Source organism: Hoplias malabaricus, chromosome 18, assembly GCF_029633855.1.
Source record: "Hoplias malabaricus isolate fHopMal1 chromosome 18, fHopMal1.hap1, whole genome shotgun sequence".
Taxonomy (NCBI): domain Eukaryota; kingdom Metazoa; phylum Chordata; class Actinopteri; order Characiformes; family Erythrinidae; genus Hoplias; species Hoplias malabaricus.
Genome location: NC_089817.1, coordinates 11,204,247 through 11,216,826, shown reverse-complemented (window position 1 = coordinate 11,216,826; position 12,580 = coordinate 11,204,247). Strand labels below are relative to the sequence as shown.

At 37.0% G+C, this 12,580-nt stretch overlaps 2 protein-coding genes across 3 annotated transcripts; one reads left to right on the top strand and one right to left on the bottom strand.

The window, feature by feature from the left end:
* Nucleotides 1–4,661: 4,661 nt before the first annotated feature.
* Nucleotides 4,662–7,150, bottom strand: LOC136674970 (uncharacterized). 2 transcript variants are annotated; one of them, XM_066651316.1, is made up of 3 exons: nt 7,114–7,150; nt 6,852–7,035; nt 4,662–6,405 (listed from the first exon to the last, which is right to left on the bottom strand). In XM_066651316.1, the coding sequence occupies exons 2-3, from the start codon at nt 7,007–7,009 to the stop codon at nt 5,991–5,993; spliced, it is 573 nt and encodes a 190-aa protein (XP_066507413.1). In that variant the 5' UTR covers nt 7,010–7,035; nt 7,114–7,150; the 3' UTR covers nt 4,662–5,990. The 2 variants fall into 2 exon arrangements, with proteins under 2 accessions (XP_066507413.1, XP_066507412.1); XM_066651315.1 differs by lacking the exon at nt 7,114–7,150 and having other exon boundaries at nt 6,852–7,094.
* Nucleotides 7,151–7,163: 13 nt separating this feature from the next.
* Nucleotides 7,164–9,366, top strand: LOC136675168 (DELTA-stichotoxin-Hcr4a-like). Its single transcript, XM_066651593.1, has 3 exons — nt 7,164–7,182; nt 8,214–8,363; nt 8,931–9,366. The coding sequence occupies exons 2-3, from the start codon at nt 8,218–8,220 to the stop codon at nt 9,364–9,366; spliced, it is 582 nt and encodes a 193-aa protein (XP_066507690.1). The 5' UTR covers nt 7,164–7,182; nt 8,214–8,217.
* Nucleotides 9,367–12,580: the final 3,214 nt, after the last annotated feature.

The following is a 12,580-nucleotide window of genomic DNA, read 5'->3' as shown; positions in this document are numbered from 1 at the left end:
TTTTTTACTTTTCTATAAACACTTAACTGGCTTTGAATAGTAATCCTGGTGGACATGTAGAAATACAGATTACATTTTACTGTCATTAAACACAGGGACCTCACTGTATAATATTCTCATGGATTTATACTGAATACTTAGCAATATGGATTTCTCAAAAACTACCCATAATGCCTAAACCATTCCACTGTCATTAAACAGAGGGACCTCTTGGCTATCAGCTGTATGATTTTGGTAGAATTTCACTGTGTACTTTTCTCATAAACTCATACTGAATATTTACCAATATAGATTTCTCAAAAATTACCCATAATGCCTAAACCATTCCACTGTCATTAAACAGAGGGGCCTCTTGGCTATTAACTGTATGATTTTGGTAGAATTTCACTGTGTACTTTTCTCATAAACTCATACTGAATATTTACCAATATAGATTTCTCAAAAATTACCCATAATGCCTAAACGATTCCACTGTCATTAAACAGAGGGGCCTCTTGGCTATCAGCTGTATGATTTTGGTAGAATTTCACTGTGTACTTTTCTCATAAACTCATACTGAACATTTACCAATATAGATTTCTCAAAAATTACCCATAATGCCTAAACCATTCCACTGTCATTAAACAGAGGGGCCTCTTGGCTATCAGCTGTATGATTTTGGTAGAATTTCACTGTGTACTTTTCTCATAAACTCATACTGAACATTTACCAATATAGATTTCTCAAAAATTACCCATAATGCCTAAACCATTCCACTGTCATTAAACAGAGGGGCCTCTTGGCTATTAACTGTATGATTTTGGTAGAATTTCACTGTGTACTTTTCTCATAAACACATATTACACACGTACTGATATGGATTTCTCCGAATTTACCCATAATGCCTAAACGATTCCACTGTCATTAAACAGAGGGGCCTCTTGGCTATCAGCTGTATGATTTTTACAGAATTTCACTGTATATGCTTCGCATAGATAAGAAAGATATTTTCTGAAGCCCATGGGAAAGGACCTTGTGCATTTTCATATCATATGGCAAAAGCATTTGAGTTACAGTTGTTTTTCTGTGATGCTTGGAAACATAAATATATGAAATTTTAATTTTTTGTGAAGAATCAACAACAAGTGGGGCACAATCTTGAATAAAACAAAATATCAAATAAAAAACTGAAAAGTGGGGCATGCAATATTATTAACGCAAGAGGGCCGAATAATATTGCTCGTCCCACTTTTCAGTTTTTTATTTGTTAAAAAAGTTTGACACATCCAATACATTTCATTCCACTTCAAGATTGTGCCCCACTTGTTGTTGATTCTTCACAAAAAATTAAAATTTCATATATTTATGTGCCCTATGAAGGACTGGCGTCCCCTCCAGGGTGTATTCCCGCCTTGCGCCCAATGATTCCAGGTAGGCTCTGGACCCAACGCGACCCTGAACTGGATAAGCGCTTACAGATAGTGAATATATTTATGTTTGAATCCTGAAATGTGGCAAAAGTTTGAAAAGTTCAAGGGGGCCAAATACTTTCGCAAGGCACTATATATTCTGCTGTTGCATCAGTGGTCTCTTCCCTGCAGTTACATAAGCATGGCATGCTGTACTCTGGGTTGCTCTGTAGCGGACGGATGCTCTCATTTGATTGGTTGTCATGTAGGTTATGTTCAAAAACATAGACAGCTAGGGTTAGTTTCCAACCTATACCGAACCACCTCTAACCCCCCCAACTCCAACATCCTAACAACTTGAACGTTAATGATTATCAAAATTATGAAGAACTTGAATTACTGTGTATTTACAGATTCTGTTTAAAAACAGCTGTGCAGTCTGCCTTCCAAGCATCACAGAAAAACAACTGTAACTCAAATGCTTTTGCCATATGATATGAAAATGCACAAGGTCCTTTCCCATGGGCTTCAGAAAATATCTTTCTTATCTATGCGAAGCATATACAGTGAAATTCTGTAAAAATCATACAGCTGATAGCCAAGAGGTCCCTCTGCTTAATGACAGTACAATAGTTTAGGCATTATGGGTAATTTTTGAGAAATCCATATCAGTAAGTATGTAATATGTGTTTATGAGAAAAGTACACAGTGAAATTCTACCAAAATCATACAGCTGATAGCCAAGAGGCCCCTCTGTTTAATGACAGTGGAATCGTTTAGGCATTATGGGTAATTTTTGAGAAATCCATATTGGAATGTATTCAGTATGAGTTTATGAGAAAAGTATACAGTGAAATTTTGCCAAAATCATACAGTTAATCGCCAAGAGGTCCCTCTGTTTAATGACAGTGGAATGGTTTAGGCATTATGGGTAGTTTTTGAGAAATCCATATTGCTAAGTATTCAGTATAAATCCATGAGAATATTATACAGTGAGGTCCCTGTGTTTAATGACAGTAAAATGTAATCTGTATTTCTACATGTCCACCAGGATTACTATTCAAAGCCAGTTAAGTGTTTATAGAAAAGTAAAAAAAAATACGTAAATGTATGAAATAATCAAAGCGTGTTTTGCCTCTTTAAAGTGATTTAAAACGAAATATATTCCTAATGGCTTGTTAATTTTAGCCCATTTAGTCCATTTTAGCACTGCGTGCATTTATTTAGTAACAGAGACATCGCTGCTCAAACGCGGGTTTCAGACTCTCTATCTGTCCCAAAGCGGATGTGGTGTTCTCCGCAATGAAAAACCGTAATGACGCGCCTATACGTGCATTCGGATTTGAAGCGCGGATGGCTTGACCGTCAGTTTCCAAAGTGCGGATAGTTTGACTCCAGTCATGTTCCACATGCAGTATCCATGATCTTGCTGGAAAAACAGACATTACATCTTAGTGGCTTAAATATCACACATTATTGTCAGAAATGCCAAGTGTTACAGTAAAAAGGTGTACAGTGCTGAACCCAGCTACTCTCCTTCCCAAAGAACAGGGAGTCCCATGACTGTCTGCACACACTGGACCTTGTCTGCTCTCCACGAACTGACCTGAAAGATTTTCCACTCGATAATGCTGATTTAATTCTCTATGTAGATGGATCAGGCTACAAAGACTCCAAAGGCGTGACACAAATGGGGTTTGCTGTTGTTACACTAACAGACACTTTGCTTACAGGTAGCCTACTTTCTAGTTTTTCAGCACAGGCTACTGAACTAGTTGCACTGACTGAGGCATGCAAACTAGCCAAAGAAAAAGCAGTCACCATCTACACAGACTCCATGTACAGTTACAAGGTTGTTCACAGCTTTGGGACCATGTGGAAACAAAGACATTTTCTAGCATCATCAGGTAAGGCAATTTGCACATCACCTACTAGTGTCAGCACTTCTGGATGCCATTATTTTACCAAAACAGGTGGCAGTAGTACATGTTCGCGCACATACAAGTGATAAAACCCGAGAAGCATTGGGTAACGCGAGAGCAGATGCTGCCTTCTCAGCTGCATGGGGTGTTTTTAATACAAGCCACCATTGTTGAAATATGTGAAAACATGGTGAAACTCAGGGTGTACGTTTAATGGGAAAATCTGGTTGGGACCAAACAACAAACCATGTCGACCCTCCTACTTTCCTTACTTTGTGAAAATGGCCCATGGAGTGGACCATTGTTCGAGGGGAGGAATGGTAGATGAAGTAAAACAACAGTGGTTTGTAAAAGGCTTCTCAAATTACTCAAAAGGTTTTTCAAAAAAGTGTCTCAACTGTCTGAAGGTAAACTCGACAGGAGCCATTTCACATAAACACACACATGGACATCCAGAACCTGAAATGTCTTTTGATCACCTACAAATGGATTTTATTGAATTAATACCATGTCTGAAAAAGAAATGTGCTTGTGATCATTGACATGTTTTCAAAATGGGTAGAAGCTTACCCCACTTCTCACCAAGATGCACTAACAGTAGCAAAAATACTGTTGAGGGAAATTGTCCCTAGGTTTGGTGTTCCTAGGAAAATCTAATCTGACAATGGGTCATCCTTGGTTAGCAAGATTTTAACACACATCAGCGAAGTAATTGGCATGTCACTACACACTGTGTAGAGTGCAGGGGCGGTAGAAAGAGCAAATGGCACCAATAAACTAAAACTGATCAAAGTGTGTCAATAAATGGGACTAAACTGAGTGGAAGCCCTGCCGCTGGTGTGCATGAGTATGAGACAAAGAGTGTCATCCAGGACGAAACTCTCCCCTTTCGAGATAATGTATGGCCGTCCGCCAAATACAGGATGTGCTCCCAAAAGAGAAACACTAGCCTTGGAAGAAGATCACATGCAAAAATATTGTGCAATGTTGTGTTCTGTTTTGTCTGATGTCCACAGGAGGGTGAAAGAATCTCTACCAAGCCCAGCAGTTACAGGACACAGTGAGTCCTGGGGATTGGATCCTGACTAAGGTCTACAAGAGGGCGAACTGGAAAGCGGATCACTTGCAAGGACCGTTCCAGGTGCTCCTGACTACTCACACCGCAGTAAAGATTGCTCGGAGGGACACGTGGGTCCACATCTCACACTGCAAAAGAGCCCCAGCCTCTGAAAAGACACAACAAAATCACCATGGCAGGAAAATTTTACATCTTGTTCAACTTCTGCAAAGTGCAAGCATTCATTTTCGCCTGCATCGTCCTGACAGCGTCGTGAAAATATGCAGGGAAGCAAAACCTGAGACAACAGAGAGGTTCAAACACTACACTAAAAATGTTTACTGGCAATATGTGAACTTCACAGTGAAGACAACTAACTGGTAATGCAAACGACACATGCATTGTATGTTCATTAATGCCCCATTCCACTACTGATCCTTTTGAATCTTCAGTTACTGAAAATATATATGATGAAGTGAATAAAGCTTGGATGAGTTTGGACACAACTAGTTATAACCTTACTAGCAAATTCATGCAGGAACATTTAAATCTACATTCTCAGTTAATGCTACAAAAAGGTTCCTATTCATTCATTATCTGTAACCGCTTATCGAATACAGGGTCGCGGTGGGTCCAGAGCCTACCTGGAATCATTGGGCGCAAGGAGGAAATACACCGTGGAGGGGGCGCCAGTCCTTTACAGGGCAAAAACGTTCCTATATGAGACAGAATTCTTTAAAACCACCTCCTATATTGAAATTGAACAAACAAATAACTCAGTTTAAATGTGATGACTATTACAATATTTTATTACTATTTTTTAATATGAGAATTTATGAAACTGTTGCAGAAAGTCTAACATTTAATAGTGGGTATTTAGTTCTTGTATTTTTAACATATTTTGTAAACATTTTATATATTATTTTTTCCTATTTTAACCTATGTGTAGTAATATGTTTCCTTTTCAGTATGCAGATTCTAAAGTTACCTGTATGTTCTTAGTGTCCTTAGAGGCAAGGGGAAGAATTGTAATGGAAATTACATCTCTGTTGAAAGACCCTGTCTGCTTGTTTTGTCTGTATATTCATTTCTAATCGTCAACAGAACTCACAAACTAAGTATGTCAGGTCAGTTTGAGGTCAGAGCTTTATCAGAACAAAACATTCTGTCCCTCATCTTGTATATCAAACTGGGATGTCTCTAAGGAAACTAAGCTTGCAGAAACCTAGAGTGATTAACTTATGCTTATGACGTATAAACTACCTCTATAAACTCTCTGTGAAAACATCATCTTTGTCCACATTCACATAATACTCTGTGCTATTGTATGTTGACCACCTTAAGGTTAAATAAACTACTTTCTCATTGCAAATGCTCCGTTAGATTTCAATTCTTAATACTTGAATTTATTTTCTCCACCACAATGTAAATAAATAATAATAATAAAAAAAGCTTTAGGTTTAAAATCATTTTGTTTATTTGAAAGAGCATTGCACTGGCAAACTCATTACAGCATACAAGAACATTTTTAAATTATTTTATCTGCATTAAAGGCTCTTTAAAAGTCGAAGTCAACTTTGTCATTATTTCTCCCTACTTAAAACAACAAAATGAAATTACCAGCTAATAATCCCAAAGCTCAATTTTAGAGATTGCTTTTGCTCTGGGACTCATGGTTCCTTTTAATTCAATGGCATGTTTCTCATATCTAACTTCACTCCCTGAACAGTCATCTCTGACGAAGGGGCCGCTGTTGTTGTACATCTGGTTGAACAGAGCCTTATCACAGGGATGGTTGGGGTTGAAAATGCCCAGAGCAAACCAGTTCTGGTACTGTCTGTAGTAGTGAGGAACAGAGAACATGATGGCTATGCAGCAGATGGCGGGACAGTCCTCATCTACAGCGACGTCATATGTCAGGACACCTGTGCAACCATACAGTTTGTTAGGGTTTTTGGTGAATGAACAGGCCTCTGAGGTGTTTTTTCTTATGGTGGGTTGAGGAGGATCATGGCCGTATCCACTTGAGGTGAACACTCTGCCCCAAAAACCAAAACACACAGTTATCAATACATGTTGTCAATGATCTTGGGTGTAAAAATTAATTAATTAGGTGAAGCAGCAACATATTTTATTCCTGATCTCTTATTAATTTAATTAATCATTGTGATATTTAATTAAATGTTTATGTGTAAATATCTGACATTTGGGTTCCCATGGAAATCAAGCAAATGAATGTTCAATGTTCCAAATTTGTCATGAAATAAGGAGGGAACAGGCAACACCTAGAGATTAAATGACTTATAATCAATTTTCCAATTACATTACATTTGAGCCTGTCTCTAATTAGGAAATGTCTGCACATTTCTGTAATTCTTGAATGATTAATGCAATATTTTTTGTTAAACCACTTGAATTAAAGCTGAAAGCCTGGACTTCAGGCACATCTCAACTCCTTCATTCATTTTTTTTTTTTTTCCTCACCTCGGGTTCCTCAGGATGTATTTCTCACTGTAGTTGCATATATTTATGGTGACATTCCTGTCAGTGTTTATACTTTTGGAGATCTTTTCAACACTCGTGCCGAGCAGTGAGGCTCCAGCTATTACTGCTGATGCAATACCAGCTATGGCAGCGGCCATCTCTAGTAAAGTCTGCCTTTCTTCCACTGAAATGGGAGAGACACATACATGCATGTGAAAGCTGAATAAATGTTATCTTTGAAAAACAAGCGTACATGTCTTACCTTAAAGGTGTGCTGTTCAGTTGGGGATGACTCTCTGTCTCAGCGCTCCAGCTTTTAAAAGGCAGATAGGTGTGTGTTTTAGACCCCGCCTCATTGGGGCGGTCCTGATTACATTTGCACAGAATGTAGAGTTCCTTACACAAGACCCTCCTGTTTCTGTTTATTCTGTATATTTTGTGTATATTGCCTGTATATTTAATATAATTCTAGGTATTTAGTATGTTTATTAGTCCTACCCTAGTGTACAATTATTTCTCAGTGATGTCTCACCAAAAGCATTTCAATGCTCGACATTTTGTGCAAACAACAAATAAACTTGACACTTGAACTATATGTTGTTTCGGTCAAACCAAATTAAAGTTAAAGGAACACTAAGAATACAGCTTCTAAATGATTGTGATGCTCCACGGAGCTCTAATAGGCAGAATAGAGCCTCTGTGGCTGCTATGCCAAGTCCTTTGCTAGTTTACTGGACTAAGCAACTTCTGAATCATGGAGCGGAGGGCTTGATACTCTGATACACTCTGGCACTCTCTGCTTTCTGTCACTGTCACCCGAAGACTTATGATGCTTGGATGGTTCATGCCGTGGATCCCATTTTTCTTAAACCACAAAAAGGAAACTAACAATAACTTTTTAAGTGTAAAGACTGAGCAGACACAACAACAGCATTGTGAGTGATAAAGAAAGGTAGTGTTTAGTGAGTGCTGTGTGTGGGAAGGGCTTGTGTGTGTGGGTGGAGCACATGGCGGATCACTATATTCTAAGATTTCGTTGGCATCCTCAGACACGTTTGCTCTTCTTGCTTTCTTCTTTTATCTTGTGCTGGATCACCACTCACTGTCTGCTTCTACGGTAAGCATTCAATTTGGTGATCTCAGAAATACTTCTGTTTAGATGATCAACAGAACAGCAGTTAAAAAAATTAAAGAATGTAGCTGAAATAATCTCTAAAACTCTAAGTTAAGAACCGCTTGAAATAAAATTTATTTTAGCGTTAACATTTCAACATTTACACGGTATATATCATACCATGCTTTCCAAATTCCTTTTAATCCTATATTATGCTATTCATAAATATTCATGTTTTCTACACCTAGGAAAATGGCAGCAATTTCGTCAGCTATCATCGCTGGAGTGTCTCTGTTGGGAACCACCATTGAACAGATATCCAGTAATGTGGACACAAATAGAAATGTTGCCATACAAATCAGCAATTTCAGCACAAAATACATCCTAAAGAATCCAAGGTCAGTACGAGTGCTCCATATTCCAATATCTCCCCTTGCTGCCTTTTAAATAGCATGGTGATTATATCCTGAAATAAATATTTCTCATATATTCATAACCATGAAAAGTGAGAAATCTCAGCTGTACTGTTAGCTTCACTGTCAGAGGAAAGACATTTGGTGTATTTTTAACATGAGGTGTATGTTTGGTGTGTGTTTTGGGTATATATATATATATATATATATATATATATATATATATATATATATATATATATGTGTGTGTGTGTGTGTGGTATATGTATGTTTTGTATAAGAGTGTGTTTTAAATGAATGTTTGGTATGTGTGGATGTCTGGAATGTGTGTTTGTTATATGAGTGTGTTTGGTATGTGTGTATTTTGGTTTATCAGAGTTTAGAATATGTATTTTTATATATGAGTGTGTTTCTTATGTAAGTGTGTGTGGTATATGTATGTTTGGCATGTGTTTGTGTGGTATATGAGTGTGCTTGGCATATGTGTGCATTTTCACAATAGTATACATAACAGAAAACATGTGTACTGAATAAACTCTGTCTCCAACTAAGGGTCTTCACCAGCTCCGGCTACAGCCACAGCCCTCCACAGCCTACAGTCAGGAAAGGAACAATGGAATCTTGTTCTTTTACCAAAAATCCTGAAAAAGCCTATGGCTGTGTTGGAGTCCTGACATATGATGTCTGCGCAAACAACAAGAGTGACGCTGTCTGCCGTTTAGCCATCATGTTCTCTGTTCCTTACAATTACAATCGGTATGAAAACTGGTTTGCTCTGGGCATTTTTGATGCCAACCGTGGCTGTGATGGGTCTCTGTTCAACTTGATGTACTACGAGAGCGGTCCCTTCATCAGAGATAACTGTTCAGGGAATGAGCAAAAGTATTCCAATACAAATTTCATTGTGAAGGGAACCATGTCTCCCAGAGCCAAAGCCATCCTTAAGATGGAACTGTGGGATAATGACATGCTTCACCCAAAGACATGACCAGTTGATTTAATCATTGGCCTGACATACTTATATATTCAAAACGTAAAATGGTTCTATACAAATTACACATACATGCTTATCATTTACAGTAAAGCTTCCTGCTAATATACTGCTCACTCCACTTTAGTTTGTGTAGGGTTAGGAGCATAGAGGGAATATATATTGTAGTATATTTCTGAATTATAGAGCAAGATCTGGTAACACTTAAATCCTGTATTCATAATGCATTGTAAGTGCATAATGATTTATAATTAAATGCATGAGTGTGTATGTGTACTCTTAAGTAGTTTAATTACATGCATAATCCTTTATAAATCATAAGAACTGTGTAAACACTAATCTTACAGAGTGTTATGCTCTCAGGTCATTACAGGCTATAAGTAAAGGGAATTGCTAATATATAACTGTGAGTATATTTATTGCATTATTTATGCAATTAAATGCCATATAAATGCATTTCCAATTCATTATGAATATAGGATTTAAGTAAAGTGTTACCTAAAAAATGTACTCCTGATAGATATTTTGATGTAGCTGGGCTTGTGGTGCTTTTCTAATCTGTTATTACATACTGTTGTAATCGATGCTAAATTATTACTTATGATCTCCAATAAAGTTTTGTGAAACACATTTTTTTTTTTTTCAAGGTCACACAAAACAAAACACACAAATTAAAGACAGATACACACTTGGAAAAATATACTAACACAAACCTAACTAAAATAGAACACACGTGTGGACACACCTGTATGCAAACATAACAAACTAAAGGGATAAATTAATTTTAACAAATAAATAAATAAGAAAATAAAATACGAAAAGTAAATAGATAAAAAAAAAATAATAATAATAATAAAGATATTTAGGCTGTCAGAAATTTAGGAGTTATAAATAGGTTAACAAGTAATATGTCCACATAGTGTACAATTCAAGGTGAAGCTGGTGTTGGCTGGGCCCGCTCCAAATAGTACAAATCACGTCCACACACGCTACAAAAACCTTTTGATGCTTTTATAGATTCCTTGCAATATAACTGATCCATTTGTATTATAAATAACATCTCATTTAACCATCTCTTAAAGCATGACTCAACTGGTGATTTCCATGATAATAATATAACTTTTTTAGCTGCAACCATACCCGTCAGTAAGTCTTGCTGCTGTGCAGATGAAAGAGAAACAGAACTATCAAAAATAGCCAGTTTATAGTCTGGAGAAATGCCCACTTCAAATGCTTCTGAGATCCAGTTGAAGATGTTAGCCCAATAATCATGTAACATATGGCAGGACCATATTAAGTGAAATAAGGAACCTTCTGAGGTATGGCATCCATCACACATAGGGGAAACAGAAGCATAAATTTTGTTCAGTTTGGTTTTAGAAAAATAAAACATATGTAATACTTTAAATTGAATTAGTCAATACCTGGAATTAATTGAGCAATGATGAATACTGGATAAGTTCTTCTCCCACATATCATCAGTGACTGCAACTCCCAACTCTTTAGCCCAACTTTCCTTCAAGGGAGTGGTATTGTATGATGATGATAATACAGAAACAAAGCTAGACACCAAATGTCTGATGTCAGGGGGGACATGAGCAAGTCATAAAAATATGTTCTTTTGGTTCAGGTAAAAAAGATTATGTTTTTTTGAACATAATGCCTAAGCTGCAAATATCACAAAAAGTGGGAAGAAGGAAGATTGAATCTTGATTTAAGCTGGGCAAAAGAAAGAAAACTTTAATACACTGTAAACCCTTATCTCTCCAGATAACAAATACCTTATCTGACTGAGCTGAAACAAAAAAATGGTTGCATGTTAAAGAAGTGTGTATAGATAGAGGCAAGGAGAGAAACCTTTTCATTTGATTCAAAATCTTCAAAGAATTTCTGATGATTAAATTATTGCCAATTGTTTTGATGGAAGGACTTGTCATAGAGAACAGTAAACCCACTAATGAGATTTTTGTTAAAGACTGAGTCTCTATTCTTAGAAAATAGTGGAGTCTCCTCAGACAATTAATGGTCTATAGCTCCCTTCTGCCAGTAAGTAAGAACCCTTGAGTTGGCAGCCCAGTAATACTGTTTAAACACAGGTAGGCCTAACCCTCCAAGTGCTGTATGACATTGTAAATGTCTTCTTGCTATACGGGGAGGTTTACTGGCCCAAACAAAAGCACAGATAATAGAGTCTAGTTGTTTAAAAAAGGCTGAGGGGAGGCAAATGGGTATGTTTTGGAATAAATATAGAAAACGTGGTAAAATCACCATTTTAATAGCATTGATACATCCAATCATCGAAAGGGGAAGCAACTTCCAGCTCTCAATATTTGCTTTTAATTTGTCAATCATATGTAGAATGTTCAATTTAAAAAGATGTTTTGGATTTTTTGGAATCTTAAGGCCTAAATATGTAAAATAATCCTCAATTATTTTAAATGGCAAAGATTTCAAGAAAAAAGGACTAAGGTTATTGGTAATATCTATGAATTCACTTTTAGTCCAGTTAATTGAGTAACCCGAAAGTTTACTAAAAGCATCTGCACAGACAGCACAGGATCGGATATAAATACCAATAAATCATCTGCATACAGATTTACGAGGCTCTCAACCTCACCAGATTTAATACCATGTATGTGTGGATGATTCCTAATTCCTATTGCCAATGGTTCAAGTGCCAAGTCAAAAAGAAGGGGAGACAACAGATCCCCCTGATGAACCCCTCGATGTAGGTCAATTGGACTAGAGCACTCTCCATTGGTGAACACTGATGTTGGACGAAGATAAAGCATCTTAACCAACGTAATAAAAAGTCACCAAATCCAAATCTTCTAAACACCTCAAACTTATGTGGCCATTCTAACCGATCAAAAGCTTTCTGAGCATCCAAATATATAATGGCAGCCTCTTTATCTTTTAGTTTATTTGAGTATAAAAATGTTAAGAAGTAAGCGTGAATTGGCAAATGAGAATCTACCTGGTATAAAACTGGTCTGACCTGTATAAATGATTTTGGAGATATGCTTTCCCAGTCTAATCGATTTTAGGCTACTTCACCATGCCCCCTTCGCACTCAAGCGAACCAAACGGAGTAGGGGAGGGCGTGATTAATTTGTAAACGAAACGCTTCTCAAAATTCTATGAAATCTCTAGAAAAACAAAATCCCGGACATTTGTGAAATTCTGCCCGGACATTTTTTTAAGTCTAAAA

Excerpts from the sequence above, each read along its gene's own strand:
- LOC136674970 (XM_066651315.1), bottom strand. The coding sequence starts at position 7,063 with ATGCATGTATGTGTCTCTCCCATTTCAGTGGAAGAAAGGCAGACTTTA. Across the intron at positions 6,406-6,851 it reads TACATCCTGAGGAACCCGAG|AGTGTTCACCTCAAGTGGAT; the intron begins GTGAGGAAAAAA and ends TTTTTGGGGCAG.
- LOC136675168 (XM_066651593.1), top strand. The coding sequence starts at position 8,218 with ATGGCAGCAATTTCGTCAGCTATCATCGCTGGAGTGTCTCTGTTGGGA. Across the intron at positions 8,364-8,930 it reads TACATCCTAAAGAATCCAAG|GGTCTTCACCAGCTCCGGCT; the intron begins GTCAGTACGAGT and ends TCTCCAACTAAG.